General features: G+C 62.1%; 1 protein-coding gene across 1 annotated transcript in view; it reads right to left on the minus strand.

The window, feature by feature from the left end:
* Positions 1-205: 205 nt before the first annotated feature.
* LOC119103681 (nuclear hormone receptor FTZ-F1) overlaps positions 206-17,502 on the minus strand; it is a 67,814-nt gene continuing 50,517 nt past the window's right edge. The window contains exons 2-6 of the mRNA XM_037227298.1: positions 11,905-12,443; positions 3,060-3,318; positions 2,460-2,560; positions 1,153-1,288; positions 206-496 (exon numbers count right to left, since the gene is read on the minus strand). Coding sequence (XP_037083193.1) covers positions 471-496; positions 1,153-1,288; positions 2,460-2,560; positions 3,060-3,318; positions 11,905-12,443 — 1,061 coding nt within the window. The 3' untranslated portion in view covers positions 206-470. The remainder of the gene's footprint in view (positions 497-1,152; positions 1,289-2,459; positions 2,561-3,059; positions 3,319-11,904; positions 12,444-17,502) is intronic.

A 17,502-nucleotide genomic window follows, 5' to 3' on the forward strand; every position in this document is an offset into this window, starting at 1 on the left:
CACACGGCAGGTCGCGTCGTCCGCACCGGGCCCGCCCAGCGCCAGATCACACTCTCGTACAAGGTCCGTCGGCGGCCGCGCCTCATCAGCGACGGCCGAGGCCGCGCCCCGGCGCCCCGGACCGCTGCAGGCGCCGCGCGCCGCGGCGCTGTCGTGGGACCAGCCTGGAGGGCCCGGCCACCCGGGACAGCGACCGCGCGCCGGGGCGGGCGGGGCGGGTGGGAGGGCCGTCACGGCCGCTCGCACGTCTCTAGCTCGCCGGCAGATACACTCGGACACGCTCGCGGGACGCCACAGCACGCACTCGACACAGAATGAACACGTCCTGGTGGCCGGCCGGCGCGGCTCTAGTTGATGGAGCGGCCGCTGCGCGGCGCCGACATCGGGCGCCTCGGCGCCTCGGCGTTTGTACTGGTAATATCCGGGCTGAGGGAGAGCGTGGCTCGCCACTCGGCCGCCGCCGACTTGACTCAGTGCGCTGGCGATCTCCCCAGAACTGAGGACGGGCACGCGTACAAATTAACAGCCTGGCTGGAGGTGACCGTAGAACGCGCCCATAAAAGTGGCAAAATTGGATAAAGCACGAGTCATCGCGGCACCATCGAGCGTCATCGAATGAATGACAAAGATGCCAAAAAACCCAGACTCGTTTTTTCCCGATGGATGCTGATACGGTGGAGTTCGTGGCCACGCTTTTAGTCAATGAATCAAGACGGAATTACGATCTATCACACCAGGCCACTGCACCGTCTACTGGTGAAAGCAGCCTCGTCCCCAACCAACACCAGAAGAGGTTTGCCCAGGGTCTTGCATGAAGCGAGTCTTCCGTCTGGACCTGTTCAAATGCCTTGTAGTGTAAAACCGGGAGGAGCGGGAAGAGGATTAGCGGGATAATACCCGATAGCTTACTTATTAACTCACGGCATATACTTTCTGGCGCTCATGTGTCGCAGCCTTTCGGTCCAATATCGAGCGGGTGCCCGTTAACGGCTAACTGCTACGGCAGCGGCTACGGCAGCGGCTAACTGCTCGGAAGCTGAGGCTGGGTTACCCGCCCCGAATTCGCGAAGCCCCCAGATGCCCCCGACGCCGCCGAAGGCAGGAGAAAAGGAGGAGACGGCGACGAGAGCGGAGGAGGGAGGAGCCACCGACCTCGACGGGCGTGCAGCATCTCGATGAGCAGGGAGGTGGCGCTGTTGGTGTCGTGCTTCTGGTAGAGGTAGTCCTCGCCGCGGTGCGCCAGTTCGCGCAGCTCCGGCAGCAGCGCCACCAGGCGCAGGTGCTTGTTCTGATGGCACAGGCGGGCCATCAGCCGCGGCAGAGGAGCACCACGACACGGTGGAACCAGGTCCAGACAGCCAACTACAGCCCCGGTAGGGGGCGGGGCTCCACAGATGTATCGCGCGTTATATCAGGGCACGCTTCTCGGTAAGTGTCTACAGGGAGTTGGATGACTATTTGCGTGTGTGCTTGATAAAGCCTTTTAGCGTCCAGTCAAATATAAACAAAAATGTACGAACAGAAATGCACAAAAATGCACGTCACAAAAATTTGACAGCCATGCGCAATGCCGTAATTACACAGTGCTGACCCCACTTAGGAGTCGACCCTCATAAGCCGGTAGGGAAAAATATGTTGCGAGCTAGGACTAGTGAGATGAGACACACGTTTTCAACACAGCTCATGCAAGCCAGCTAGAAAAACTGACTCCTGTAATGACCAGACCCGAACGTTTGCTCGTTTCTCCGAGACTCGGACCAAACCCAATTCAAAAACCCGACCGGTGCCGACAGAAATACTTTTTTCTGGTGACTGTATACGAAACTTTGTGAATGCCTCGCCAGATGTGAGCCTAGATTGCTTGTTTTCAATAAACACAATGTTCCTTGACATGAGCGCCGTGGTCTTTACTGTCAGGTATACTTAGAAAGACCTGTAAAACACGCATAGGTAGGAATGAAGCACTGGCAGACAGAGACGTTAACAGAGCTGAGGACCATCAAGCTGGTAATAGCCTGACGACTACTGCTTTAATAAATGTGGACTACGCTGCGGGGTGTTAGATAACACGTTCAGTTGTAAACCTGTCTCACCATCTTCATTTTGCAGGTGATAGCTGAAAAACTGCCAAGAAAGGCGTTTGGGCAGCATACACTGAGTAATAACTAGAAGTATTGGCAGTGCTGCCACCTGCGTGTAACAGCACGAACTATATTAGCAACTCTACCAGCCTAAGGTTGTAATGTTACACTTTTAAGCAGAAAAGCACTGAGCTATGAGACATGTCCGATTAAACACACTTAGCACCGACATATACCTCGATGACACCGTGCTAAATACATTTCAACAACTTCAATACGCCAGCTTGTAGATGCTTTCCAACACCAGCGCTTCGCGCTCGCGGCCGCCGTGGCCGCGTGGCTAGTGCTGCCGCCTGTCGGCCGCTGGGTGACACCCACCTGAATGTCCGGATGAGCCGCACTGCAATAGTCTAGATGAGCCTGGTTCATCTGCTCTTGCGCCTGCTGCACGTGCCTCCGATTGCTCAGCGTGGGCAGGTCTGAGGAGATCAATCGGCGATTAGGAGATCCAACATCGCTCGTTTGTGGGTCACATGCTTCATGTTGGGTGCTGACGTGTCACGATAAGACTCTCACTGGATCTCACAGCAAACAGTCGCTTGTCTCACAGTGAACAGTAGCTGGGTCTCAAATCAAACGGCTGCGTCACTGGGTCTCACAGTGAACAGTCGCTGGATCCCACAGTGAAAAGTCGCTGGGTCTTACAGCAAACAGTCGCTGGGTCTCAAACAGCACAGACAAACCGATGACCCAGGCGCTGCCACTGATATTCTGGCCACATGGAACTTCTAAAAAGTGAGTGCGTTCTCGCACTGGCACTATGAGTCTATTAGAAATGGGCGCTGTCCCGCGCAAGCGCAAGCACAAGCAAGTCCTCCCCCTCGTCCCAGCCAGACGCCGAGGCCTGGATCTCCGACTTCTGGCCGCGCACCGAGCACCGGCCTCTCCCCGCTCCCGCATTGGACGCCGCCCACGTACTGGGGTCGAGCATGAGGATGAACTTGAGGCAGATGTAGTCGCTGACGTCGAAGCTGAGTTGCTGCAGGCGCGCGGTGAGGTCGTGCAGCTGCGGCACCAGCTCGGTCATACCGAACAGGCTGAGCGTCAGCAGGTCAAACTTCTGCCCGTTGGGCAGCGTCGTGCTGTCCGGCAGGTTATTATGCAGCCGCTGGTGGATGTGGTCCAGGATCAGCATCACCGACCACGTGGCCTGCAGAAGCTTCATCTGGTCCTCCACCTGACGGACGACGAGAGCAGAGTCAGGTGGGGGCATACAGCGGCGGAGCAGACGGCACGGCAGAGGGACGTGGCGCGGCGGACAGACATGGTGGGACAGACGGACACGGCGGGGCGGGCAGAAAGTACAGCACATCCAGGCACGGCGTGCAGAGAAGCCGTTGACATTTTGTGGAGCGCTGTATTCCTCAGCTCACGGTGCCTGTTCAGCTGCTACGGCTAAATGGTATCGTAAGATTCAAAACGCGTGGGCAAGCTGTTACATGAATATGGTGCGTTGTACCTAACATGTCTGCAGGTCCTCACACGACGGGTTCGTGGCACCTGAGGACCCATTGCAACACGACCATCGCACCTCTGAGGTCCCACTGTAACACGACCATCGCACCTCTGAGGTCCCACTGCAACACGACCGTCGCATCCCTGAGATTCCACTGTAACACGACCGTCACACCTATGAGGTCCCACCGTAGCACGATCCCTAAGGTCTTACTGTGAAACCACAACCGCACCTCCGAGGTCCCACTGTAACACGACCATCGCACCTCTGAGATCCCACTGTAACACCACCGTCGCGCCTCTGAGGTTTTACTGTAGCACCACCATCGCAGCTCTGAGGTCACACTGTAACGTGACCATCGCACCTCTGAGGTCCCACTGTGACGTGACCATCGCACCTCTGAGGTCCCACTGTAACGTGACCATCGCACCAGAGATGCCATCGCTCCCGGGTGCTAGCGGGTTACTGTAGCCAATCACCAGGATGCGATTGTCGGCTCCGTCTCAGAGCCCAAGGTGAGCTAGTATGGCGGAAACGTCCTGACATGGCTCCCATACAGTTCGAGCGAGCTAAAGCTCACCAATCATGACTCGCCGATAGCGCTAGGACAGCCAGGCCGCCAACAACAGCTCAGGCTTTGTACATAAAGCTCTCACCAGCCAACACAGACGCAAACATGACGCCACGTATCAATCTCAAGTTACCACGTGCGCAGGAGGTAATTAAACCGGCATGGGCCCGGCGAACTGGTGCACGGTACGTCACTAGTCCCTATCCACACGATCAAACGTCCCACGAAGGCGGGAAGTCCCAGCCGACATCGCTGACTGACAGCAATCGATTCCACCCCAATGCACCCGCGTCAGCGGCAGGCAACGCCGGGTACCAAGTACTTGTGCACAGCCGGCTGCCCAGCTCTACGGAACGCCGGAATGCTCGCCCATTGCGCGTATTAGCGGCGCGCCCAAATCTGCCGCCCGACCGTCGGCGAGCCAGCGTGTAACGGTCCGGCGGCGGCGCGCGCCGAGGTTCGCTGGACCGTTGGCACCGCTGAACGGGCACCGCATAAGCCATGCGCTCCGGCGGCGCTCACCAGGAAAACCCGCCGGTAAAACTCCTCGGCCGCCAGAAAACGCGCCGCTGCAGGCTTAACGGCGCTGCAGGGAGAACGGTAGGCGTGAACCGTCCCAGTCGGCCGTCCCGTGACCCAGATCGGTCAGGGTTCGGCCGGAGGAGGCGGGCTGGCGTTTGGGGGCCTCGCGACGGGCCGGCGGGGCGCCGGGGGCGGCCCGTCTCCGGCGGAGGGCGCCCGCCCCTGGCGACACCGCCGCCATGACCTATCTGCCGGCGGCGGCCCGAGGCGGCGGTGGCGCCGGTGCGTGCGGGCCACATGCCATTATTCCAGCACTTTCACTCTCCAAGGCCGCGGGTGGCGCGCCGAGCGGGGCGGACGGGACGCGGCCGCCGCCGGACGGCCGGCGAGGGTGGCGGCGCCGACGCGGCCCGCGCGCCGCCGGGGCCCGTCCGTGCCCAGGACCGACCTCCGGCCGACACGGTCCACGCCGCCGCCGCACCCAGGCTGTCGTGTCCCAGACAGGCCCCTGAGTGATGCGGATGGGCCGCTGGGCAAGTCTGCTCACGCCCTTTCCTATGTCTTTGATCGCTTTACATGGACGACTTTTTGGATTGGGACCTTAGAGACTACAGTTACTGCTACAAAGCTTTGTTTTAAGCAATGTGGTTTCGGCATCACAGTAGAAAGATTGGATGATGAGTCACGTCACGAAAGGTAACAATTCAGCAATGCATAGCAATGGGCGGGAACAGGACCTTTGAACCTCAGACTGTTTAAAGCGCTCACGCCCAGTCTGTTCTGCAATTATCACGCCTTCGTGCAAGACGTGGAGTGAAAGTTAAGACAGCAACAATAGCCTTATTCCTAGTATTCCTTATTCCGAGGAATAAGGCTATTACTGCTTCCTTATCTATGTGCATAATGTCCCTCGCAAATGCACTCAACAACTTACGTTATTCTGAAGTGGAAGTTCATAAAACCGTTGACGTCCACATCTCAGCGCAGCAACACCACCAAGGATGAAGGAACACATTGAAGGGCCAGTCGCGACGCCCCTGGTCACCTCGATTTATGCCGTGGAATCGGAGCCGGGACCGAAGGCCAGCGGTGGGTTCCCGCCGGCCGCCTCCCGCCTCCCCGTCTCTCCGCCTCCCCGCCGTCCTGTCACCACGTCCCCGGCCTGTCGGGCTACATCTGGACCGATGGAGGGTCGGGGTGGGGCCTTGAGACCGGCCCACAAGCAGCCGGCGGAAAGACGTGTGCAGTCGTAGAGGCGGAGAAAAGAGAAGAGAGGGTCGAGGAGGCGAAAACGTAACGGTGACGATGTTTGAACCACCCCGCCGTGGGTAATCACTGACGGGCTACCGACAGCACTGAGCTTTAAGACAGCGGCTACAAAATGATTACACACCTACTAATAGCTCTCAGCTTGAAAACATTATGTCACACACAAGGTTATCACACATACCAGCTTGAGACATGACAAATATCCCTTCACACGGAACCCACATAAGTAACAACGCTCCCGTCATAACGCAACTACAGCGTTTTAACAGCGGCGCGGTGCAGGCTGTGGGCTGCGGTTACGAGAACACTTGTGCGTGAAGGCGTGCGAGCAGCCGCGGGCGCACGAACGCCGGCCGGGTTACGTCAGAGCGCGGGTCCCGCTCTGACCTATTTCCGAGCGTTTCCAAACCATCGAGACCTGTTGGTCAATGCGCCCGGCGACCCACATAGAAAAGCCCCGTCATCGCCTGCATTGTGCGTGACGGCCATTATGCGTGCTGCGGGCTGGCGCAACACGCACGTGCGTGCGCTGCCGGCGGGCGGCGCCGCCGGCTGCCTGTGGGACGGCCGGGGCTGCGGGTACCGGGCACAGCATCGATGCACGGCGCCCAGGTCTGCTAGGCGCCATCTCTGGCTCCGGGGCACGGGGTCCGCTGCAGGTCACGGCACCCAGCTGCGGGTCACCGAGGTCAGCTCTAGGCTCCGGCATACGTGACCAGACCGCAGGTCACTTGACTGCTCCAGGTCACGTGACTCAGCTCCAGGCGGCGGGACTCGGGGTCAGGTCACAGGCCTGGGTCAGAGGACTCTATCCCAAGTCACCATTTCCAGGTGGATGATTTCAGGGGCTCAACTTCCGGCCACGTGAATCAGCTCGAGGTCATGGGGCTCAGCTCCAGGTCACCGAGGTCAGCTTCAAATTACGTCATACCTGACTTCCCCACAGGTCACTTGACTCAGCTTCAGGTCATGGCCGGGTTACAGGCCCAACCCTGGCGACCGCCCCGACTCGAGATTACAAGGTTCAGAGCTCCAGGTCACGAGATTCAGCTTCAGGTCATGGACACAGCTGCAGGTCATGGGGCTTCGGAGGTCCAGGTCATGACGCTCCATGAATCCAGGTTATGCGGCTCGGCTCAGGTCATGGATCTCGGCCAGATGTCACAGGATCCACTTCAGGTCATGAGACTCAGGATCAGGTCACTGCGCCAGATCCAGGTCGTGAGTGCTGAACGAAGAACTCGGCTCTACGTCACGGGCCTCATCTCCAGAAAACTGGAATTGATAGGACCCGACTCCGTGTCGCGGGCTCCGCTCCAATTCGCATGACCACCTCCCAGGACACTGAGCTCAGTTTGGCCACGTCAAAAGTCTTTTCAAGAGCGTCACTTCCCTGCTGAAAGCTTTAAAACAGAACATCAAACTCCTCCATGGCCTCCCCGACGTGTTTCACTGCTCAATGTCCTTTGTTCACACCAAAAGTTCTGCGGAGATGTGGCCCAATCGGTCCGACCGCTCCTTCCGTATCCGTCGCTCTCCCCGTTCGCCGCGCCCGGCTCTGTCTCCAGCACTGACTCTGGGCGGCGCGGCGATCGCCGGCGGCGCAGTTCGTCCTTGCGCCGCCCCAGACCGCGCCACATTAGCCGGAAGTGCCGCTGACACACAGTCGCAGACAGACATACGCCCGGAGCGGCGGCGCGGCCTTCCTCGGCCAGCGGCGGCGGCGACTCAGGGCCGCCGGCCGGGACCGGAGCGGACCCCCTGCCACCCGGCCCGGCCCAGCCCGGTCCGCGATCGCTTGCTCCGGGTCAACAGGGCCGCAGCTCGCCTGCAGAGGCGCCGGCGCGGCCCCAGCAGGCCCCGAGCGAGATCTGTCCGTCCGCAGTCCAGAAGACGCGAGGCTCCGTCCTCAACAGCCGGCACCAACGCCACCTTGTGGTGTCTTTCGTTGACGTGTTTTACATTCCGGACACCCATGCCTGGTAGGAGCCGGCCAAGTTCTTGCATGCTGTTGAACGCTGTTCGGCGCTCCGATGTTACAATGAACACGGATCAGGACATGCTATCGAAGTGTCCGATCCCACCAACCCGCGTCACTGGGTCCGACGCTGATTCCCCCTGTGGTGGATCTCTTCCAATCCCTTGTCAGCCCGAGTCCGTCGGCGATCGCGGCCTTGTCGGGCCTTACCCCTCCGGGACTTTGCAGAGCCCCTCGCCTTTGCGTCCAATGTTTCACTTCCATCGTCAACCATGAGACTGGGCTGTCCAAGACCCCGCCTGCTTTGAGCCACGCTCCTGGACAGGGGTCGCTGGTCAATACCCGCCTTCTACCGGTGAGGGTTTCTCAAGCTCTGGCAGTGTGCCCCGACCTTTTTACACCGCCAACTATGTGACTCCACCGAAGTTTCCCCTATTGCATGTCGCCAGTCCCCGTACTCCCCGGTGGCGCAGGCAGCACGGCGCCCGCCTAGTTCGGCCGCCGGCCGGCAGAGGGCAGGCCCGCCGCGCCGGCGCCTCACGTCGGCGTGACGTCACTGGCGGCGGCCGAGCTCGGCTCACCTTGTCCCAGTTACAGCTGTTTACCGACGGCAGCAGATAAACAGTGGGCTGGCTGCCAAACGCGGAACTGAAGGTGCGCACGACCCGCACCGCTGACGTCAGCGGCGTGCAGACAGCGCCGCAGCCTGTTCCGCCGGCACGCAACACGGCAGCGCGCCCGGCGGTGCTTCTGGCGAGCTCATACGGGACTCTCCACGCATCCAGTGCGGTCTGTTCCCGGCGGGTTAGCTCTCGGGCGCCTTCTCCCGCTCCGGCGCAGCGTGGCGTCGACGCGGCGTCTGGAGCCGCAGCGAGTCGCTGCGGCTCCAGACGCGCCCGTCATCACTGGCGGCGCGGCGGCGCGTTTAGAGTCGTCCGCACTGGCGGCGCGTGCTTCAGCGAAGGACGCGCCCGTCATGACTCGGCAGCCGCGAGTCATGTGCTCCATGTGCTCCGAGCAGTGCTCCCTAACGCGCCTTAGAATCAATTGACGAACGAGATTCTGGGCAGCGATCGGGATTTGCGCACGTGCATGCGCATGCGCACCGTGTCCGACCATCACAGCTGGGACCACAGTGCAGGATAGTAGTGCATTGCTGCGGTCACTATACTGCACTGTTGCACCATCACAGCTGGAACAACAGTGCAGGATAGCGCCGCCAGTGGAGCTCGCTACGGAGCCTGCTCGCGCGTTACGGAGCACATGCGTGCACGCGCTGGAACTGGCCCAGCTCGCGCTGCCGCCGCCGTGGCTAGTGCGCTTCTGACGGCGCTAACGACGGGCACGCGGACGCCTCAGCAGGCTCGCGACTGACACCGGGTGGCACCGCGCTCCGCACGCCAGACTGTCCGGGCAGGCTCGGTTGGTGACCACTGGCCCGGCCCGCTGGCACCACGCAACACGCCCGCGGCGCCGCCGGCGGAGGTGTCCGGTCAGCAGCAGTCATCGGCCTGAGTCGGACGGACAGGGAGACGGCGGCCTGGCCTTCACCGGACACGACCGCCGCGTCGCACACATGCCCTTGCGCTCGTGTCACTGACGAGTCCACCGATACCTACCGACACCCTCCCACGTCTGCGGAAAACACTAACTGAAGTCCTAGCAATGCAGAAGTTACATCCGTCGACAATTTCAGAGCATTTGAATGGCATTAGGTACACGGGAGATTTGAAGATACTTTTTCACCACACACGGAATGAACGCGAAAGGTTCCAGGTTGGCTTTTCTGCTGTGCGTAAAGCCATGTCCGAAAACTAACCACGGAGGGGTGAACATCCCGGTTTGACCACGACGCATCAGTCAGCCTCAGTCCATGACGGGAATCTGTGCCGGAGTCGAACGCCAGCCGACGCACAAGGTGACCCCGGTTCCAGACCGTCGCCCGTCGCCCGTCGGTTCCAGCCTCCGTTTCAGACAGTCGCCCGTCTCCCGTCGGTTTCAGCCTTGGTTTAAACCGTCGCCCGTTGCCCGTCGGTTTGAGCTCCGGTTTAATTCGTCGCCCGTCGCCCGTCGGTTTCAGACCCCGTTTAGACCGTCGCTCGTCGCACGCCAACATGTCCGCCGGCAATTCATCACCTCTCAGCCAGGGGAGGAACGCACGCCGTCTGCCAGCACGGCGCCGTCTCAGCCGCCGGCTGCCCGCGGCCTCGCGCCAGCCGACTTCTGCAGGCCTCTCGACAAGCAGGCACCAGCTGTCTCCCGTCTCTCGTCAGCGGACACGGGCCATCTCCCATCAGCAGAGACGCAAGCGATATCAAAGCAGTCAGCAGAGACGCAAGCCGCCTCACATCAGAGGAGACACGTCTCCTGTCGCCAGCCGCGCGGGACATGTGCCATTGCGAGAGACGCGTAAGTCGCCCCTCTCCCGTACAGACGCGCGTCATGGCCCGTTATTTGTGAGGCGAGCCATCTCCGCCGTCAGAGACGCGCGCCGCCTCCGTTTCGATGGACATCCGATGGGGGCCGTCTGCCGCCCGTGGTCCGCGCAGGCGCAGGCCGCCGTCCACTGACTCAGCAGTCGGGGAGCCCGAGAGGGCCCGTTTCACCGCTGCTATCAGCTGCCAGCCGGTAAAACTCTCGCTCTCCAAATAGGCTCGGATAGTAGGTCAGCGTCGATCCCAAGTGCAGTGGGTCAGCGGGGCAGCCTTGACCCAGTTGGAGCCACTTTCGCCGGCCGCCGGCTGGCGGCTCTCCGGAGAAGGGCCGCCGGGCGCCGCTGGGCGGGGGGGGGGGGGGGGGCTGCCGGCCGGGTCAAGGCGGCCCGGTACCGCGCCGGGCCGTCCCTCCCCCCTCACAGAGCACTTCCTGGGCCGGGGCCGCGCGGCGCGATCCAGCCGTCCGGCTCGGCCTCAGCTGGCTAAACACGCGAACCAGAAGCTGCCAGCGAGCGTGCGCGGGCGAGGGTGGCGTAGCCACGGCCGTCATGCAGCCCGTCACGCAGTCCCGCTGCGGCAGTGTCTTCATCGGAGCGGAGCCCGAGGTCTGGGGTCCTCAGCGGAAGGCAGTACCAGGGAACTCACACCGTAGGTCATGGGAAGGACAGCAGCTTGGCGAAGATCCGAAACCGAGGGTGTCCGATTGTTCCTTTCATGCGTCGTTCCACACGTTGCACGCCGAGTGGGTTGGAACAAATTGCACGGCGCATTACGGCACATGCTGCAACGACTCCTCTTCGGACTCTGCAGTCCCGCTCGGCTGTAGCAACCCGAGTTTGGCTATTTCTAAACAGACACGCGACCTACTTAAGTATTTGTCCGTGCTGTTAGGAAGCTTAGTGTTTGTATTAGCACTCTTCGGGTATGGCGCTGTCTATTTGGACTAGGCGAATATGAGGATGTTGAAATCAGTATTTGAGCAGTTTAAAACATTCGAAACCCTTCTGTAAGGCAGAAGTTTACCAAACACTATACATTAATTCTGCATAGAATTAGTGCTGAAATTTGGCGTCCTGCGGCCCAGCGAAGATGGAACACTAAAGCCAACTGACATCGGGCTACAGACCCCTACAGAGAAAGCTGGCGAAAATAATATAATGTTGTTACACTCCTATGGCACGGGACTTCACCGGGTCCAAGTTTAAAACAGCACAGTGGAGTACGATCTGCAGCAACATAAATAAAGAGGTTTGCAACGCAAGATCTATCGCGTGATTCCGCAGGAAATGATGTCGTTTTTGTCAGTGCTCTCGACAACACAATGTCCGCTGAGCTCAGCCCTTTGAGTCGCCTTATTCACAAGTCCTGCCCGGCAGATCTTCGGGTAAATGCATTGGCAAACTGTGCAAAGTACCGAACATTGGAACGCGCCCACACGAGCATTCAAACACCAGACGCCCGACTTTCCTGTTCACCCGAAGAGCAACAAAACGCGAGGCGGCACGTCACGGCCGTGCCCGCGTCGTACTCACCCTCAAATCCTTGAAGAAGACTGAGTTGCGGGCCCAGTCGACCTGCGTGAACAGGTTGGTATCGAGCACTTTGCACAGCAGTTCGAACAGGTCCACCTCGCACTGGTTGTACGTCTGCGTCTGCAGCAGGCTGAACAGCTGCTGCTGCCACTGGCGGTCGTCCAGCGAGCTGACCAGCTCGCGCACAATGGCGGGCACGTCACTGGCGCGCGAGGCCGCCCACGCCTCGGTGGCGGCGGCGGCGCCCAGCAGCGGCGAGCATGACGAGTCGGGCGACGAGGCCGACGTCGAGCTCAGCACCGGGTACTGGATCTCCTGCTTGATGGTGATGCTGCCGCCGCCGCCGTACGTGACGGGCAGCGAGGTGGCCGGCGAGGCGTAGCTGATGGTGACGGCGTCGGCGCCCACCGTCGGCAGCGTGACGCGCTGCGGACTCATCAGCTGCAGCTGCCGGATGTGCTGCATCTTGCGCGCTCGGTCACGCTTGTACATGGGGCCGAACTTGTTACGGCCGCCTCGCATCCGGTCCTGTCGCACGGCTGCAACGAGAGAAACGCGCCGTTAGGCCAGCCGAACCGGGCGGGACGCGGGCACAGCGGCTGTCAAGGTGCAGTGCAGTCCATTGGAGCGCCAGTCGACGCCAGATCAGACCAGACCAGATCAGAGGAGCGCCAGTCGATTGCTGCCGCGGCCCGGAAAGCCGTGCAAGGCTACGCCGGGTACTGGATGTGACGCAGCCTGGCGGTAATCATTACTCTGCCCCATCAAGTGTGGCATGACGTGTTTCAAACACGCGGCAAGATAAAACAATGTCCGATCTTATCTAAACGTCTTCAGACACAGCACTCAGTGTGCACTTCGAGATCTTTACATGACGAACAGGATAACAAGGAGCGGGCGCGGCCAAGACAGCTAGCGTCGACAGCCGGGGCAATCGCGCCGCTCGCACCGCCGTCACGCAAGTCCGACCGTCCGCCTTCACACCAGCGAGCCACCTTTTCCGAGCGTGCTTTTGCTGCCATCTCGGCGACCCAGCGTCGCCCAGAGTCGGCTGACCCGGCACGAAGGCTGACCTCGATCCGTGACCGATGTGCCGGCCCTGCGGTCGGCGGGCCGAGCAGCCGGCTGTCGTTCCCCGTTCTCCGGCGGCTCACGCACAGTTTCGCCGGCTGCCGGCCGATTTCTCCCGCCCCATCGCAGCAGTAACGTCCGGCGGCGGGAGGGTCGCGGCAGCCGGGCAGCGGTGGCGACCGCGGCCGCCGCCGGCCCCGCGCCGCAGGCCGCCGCCGGCCGTCCCTCGCGCCCGGGATGGACGCGGCGGTGAAAGGAGAGCTGCAGGACGGCCGCCGGCCTCCGCGCCGGCCGCCGCGCGAGCGGCCGGGCTCGCCGCCGGACCCGCACAGCGCCCAGCGTCGACAGAGTCTATGTTACAGCCACTTGGCAAAGATGTTTCTGGGCGCTGAATCAGTGCAGTCATTGGTGTCACTGGCTGAGGTCTGTTCTGGCTTTGCGTTGAGATGTTCTCTCGAATATCAATACAACTGTCAGGTGGGTGGCGGTTGTCCAAGCACACAGGAAAGTCGTGCTAGAACAAGTTGGCTGGATTGTGCGTGAGCTAGGTATAGATAAAGCCTGCGATTGTCGCGGATTAGTTGAAATGTCGCGGATCAGAATTTTAGGACGAAAGACCTCTTTCGGTCCACTCAGAATGAATGAAGACCATAATGACTGTCGGTCTGCTAAAACGCTCGCATGCCGCGAACACCAGCAAGACTTACGGCCTGTCACTCGCATCAAACGACGGAATCTGACAGCACTCTCGTTCGCCAGACCGCGCTAGGCTTTCTCGCAGCAGCGGCTTCCACGGGTCGCAGACCTGCTGTCAGCCGAGCGTTTTCATATTGATCAAGCCTGATCGACCGGGTTGCTCGGGCGTGTTTCACGGGTCGGGCCGGCTCCGCGGGCGGCCGGCCGGCGCCGCCCTGAGCCGCCGCCCGCCAGAGGGCCGCCCACGGACCGGGGGCTCCACCGCCGGCCGCCGTCCCTCCTGCGGGGGGGGGGGGGGGCGGGGGCTGCACCGCAGCCGGACCGCGGCGCCCCTTTCACTTCCTCCGCCGGAGCGCCGTCGTCCTGCGGCCGCCGGCGAAACCGCGCGCGAAACCCGGGCCCGAGACCGGCTCCCAGGCGGGAAAACTGGCGCTGCCCACCGCACGGCGTCCGGTCGGCGTCCGCTCACCGGTCCTCCGCGGTCGGTCGGGAGCGGGTCCTCCGCGGCCGGTCGGGGTCCGCTCACCGGTCCTCCGCGGCCGGTGGAGGCCACCCGCCGGCTCTCCCCGGCAGCGACCAAGCGACGGCGCGACAGGGCGCGTGCGGCGAGATGTGCGCGCGAGCTGAGGTAGCGTTTCAAGAGAGAACGAGATCGGTCTTGGTGCTTCTTTAGAGTCTGCCCAGTTACGCCTGTCTCGACAACTCTCAGTGTCAGGTCAAAGTATTTAAAAACTCGTCAAAACACACCAGCGGAATAATTTTTTTCATTTGTACCTCCCATTCCCCCTTGAAAGTTACGGAGCTCCTCTCCCAGTAACAGCTTCACCCGTGCCGCCACAGCCACCCGCAACATCCACGCCAAACAAAGCTTCTGCCTCGTCCTCGCTCTCTTTTCTCCATTCAGGGCAGCAGCTGTTCAAATCGCGGGGCAGCGGCCGGCGGCGTCAGCGACGGCGCGGCGGCGCGGCCGCGCCGGGCGCAGGGGTGCGCCGGTCCTCCGAGCAGCCAATCAGCACACTGGCGCAGGGGAGCCAGCGCAACAACAGGTGGGTGAAAGGAGAGCACCGGCCACGTGGAGGGGCCGGCCGGGCACCGGCGCGCGCGGAGCCGGTGTCCTGCCGGAGAGGGTCATCGCCCGCGTCAGCGGGGCACGGGAGGACTGACTGGACGCTCGCTGGTCTGTTCTCAGCCACACTCGCCTCGCCGGGCCGGAATAGACGCGTCTGTTCCATGGAAGCAACATTGCCCGCGGGGCAGTCACCTCGAACGCCGTTCGAGGTCAGAATTTGCGCTTAGCGATAGGTTCTGGTTGTTGCATGGAAACCGGACCACACAATGCGGGTATCGTTATGACATCACTTGGAACCCTCAGCGACTGGCTGCAGCGAACCAACCTGCAAGTTCCCACCGTCGGTTCAGCACCACCCGGTGTCGCCTGCGGTTGCTGTTGTTTTGGGCAGCCTTCACCAAGACCATTATAATCCAGGTTCAGTGAGTTGAGTTGGGCTTAGGACCGACTGCAAGCCCTGCAAGCGATCAGGGCTTCTTTTCCTTTTCAGCCCATCCATCGATGTCGGCCCGACTGACACCGGCACGTTTGCTTTAGGACGAGGTAATGATGTGGGAGGGACGGTCGCCCGGTGCCGGCCACAGCAGATTGAGTGTCCCAGCCGGCTGACAAAAACACGAACAGAACGTGTTGGCCGCGCGCGCGAGGATCATGGCGCTCGACGCGCGGAAGGCTCGAGTTACGCGACATAAAAACTGCCCCCATTTGATCGGCGTAATTAGGTCATCGGTATGGTGCTGAAATTGCGCGCTATGTTCAAATGGGGCCTGCACCAACAACACTCCACCGCATTACGACAATGAGCTCTGAGCAGGGCAGGCTCGATGGTTCGTTCGCGAGCGCGAGCAGCCAGCCCTATCACGCATGCTGCGAGCCGCGGCGCACCCAGGCTCCAACAAAGAAATGTTGCCTGGCGGCGTCACCCTGCGCTTGGAAGCTGCTCCACATTGTTCGGTCGCTGAAACGCAGAGCCGAGTACAGCTCAGTCTAGCCCGGGACGGCGAGCTGGCGTTCCCGGCGGCGTGTCCCCCGGCGCCGGGCCCGGGCGCGGGCGCCGGCGGCACCGCCCGCCGCCGGATCTAGGTCAGCCCGCCGCCGGAGAGCCGTCGAAAGTGAAGGTGCGCAAGTCAAACGCGCGCCCTCGCCTCCCGGTGACGTAACGGGCGCAGAATTCGGCGGCGGCGGCGGCCGCGTACGGGGACAAAAACGGCGCGACTGACGGAAGCTCACCCGGTGCGTGACGCGCGGTCGGGCCGGGCCGGGCCGGGCCGGGGCCGGGGCCAGCCAGCGGCGGTGACGCAGGCGGCGCGGTCGACAGGTGGGCGCGCTGGCTCGCTAGGCCAACGTACCGCTCCGCGCCGGCCCGCCCACTGCAGCCGGCCGGCCCGCCCGCCGCCACGCGACCCGGCCGGCGGTGTCAGGCTTGAGCCGGAGGTCAGCGGGGCCGGTGCTCGCATGACGGTGCAGTTCGGCCCGCCGGTCAGCCAGACGGGGCAAGTGCACATTGTCCCGGCATTGGCACCTCCCAGCGTCCTGCTGATATGCACGCGACACATGCTCCTCGCCCCCTCACCGCTGGCTCCCTGGCCGAGTGCGAACATGACCGGTTGCCTCATGCGATGTGTGTGTGTATAATTGTTTGACCGTATTTGGCATTTCAGGATAATTGAGCCCACGAAAAGATCTTTTCAATAGGCGAAAAGCGTCGCAGTGATCCGTTTAACGACTGCAAATGAGTCATTCCCTTCTTATCTGAAGTCAGCTAAGCCGGCTCTGACAGGATGTGACGCCACATACCCGTTTGTAAAAGTACAGAAAGGAACGAAATATCTGCCCTAAAAATGGCGGCGTCCGTCGGGCCGGGCCGGTGCTGTCACAACGCCAGCTCGCGTCGCGGCGCCATGCAGCGTCGCTGTGCGGTCACGGACCGGTGGACAGCGCCGCCGCCGCCGCTGTGCCGACCCGAGCGCACAGGTGCACGCACGCACAGCTCGGCCGCCCCCGCCGCCGGCACCGGCGCCGGCGACGGGGCGGGCCGGGGCGGCGCGGGGCGGGGGCCCGTATTGGTGGCCGCACGCGTAGCCGCCGGCTGAAACAATGCGAGGCCCCGGCGCCCGTTGACCCAGTTCGAGCGCAGGGGGCGGGCGGCGCGCGCGTGCGTGCGCCCTGCACCATCTGGCGGCGGCGCGCGCCGTCAGGGGAGAGAGGGAGAGCAGTTGACCCGGCTGGCCCGGTTACACAATGCGTGCGGACATCTCTGGCGCGGCGGAGGCGGAGGCGGCGCTAACGTAACCGAACGGCCGGCTCGGGTTGGCGCACACCTTCACCGGCGGACGGCGGCGGGCGCCTGACTAGACCACTGCGGACGGACCACTGCGGGCCGGGACCACTGCCGACCGGACCACCGCGGACCGGACCACGGCGAACCTGACCACCGCGGACCGGACCACGGTTAACCTGACCACTGCTGACCGGACCAGCGCGGACCGGACCACTACGGAGCGGACGGACCACCGCATTCCGGACCACTGCTGGCCAGACCACCGCAGACCGGACCACCGCGGACCAGACCACTGCGGACTGGACCACCGCGGACCGGACCACAGCGAACCTGACCACTGCTGACCAGACCACTGCGGACCAGACGGACTACTGCAGAACGGACCACTGCGGACCGGATCACCGTGGACCGAACAACTGCAGACCGGACCACTGTGGACGGATCACTGATGAAAGGGGCACTGCTGACATGGACGATGGAG

Source organism: Pollicipes pollicipes, unplaced genomic scaffold (assembly GCF_011947565.3).
Source record: "Pollicipes pollicipes isolate AB1234 unplaced genomic scaffold, Ppol_2.1 Scaffold_5724;HRSCAF=6776_pilon_pilon_pilon, whole genome shotgun sequence".
NCBI lineage: Eukaryota > Metazoa > Arthropoda > Thecostraca > Pollicipedomorpha > Pollicipedidae > Pollicipes > Pollicipes pollicipes.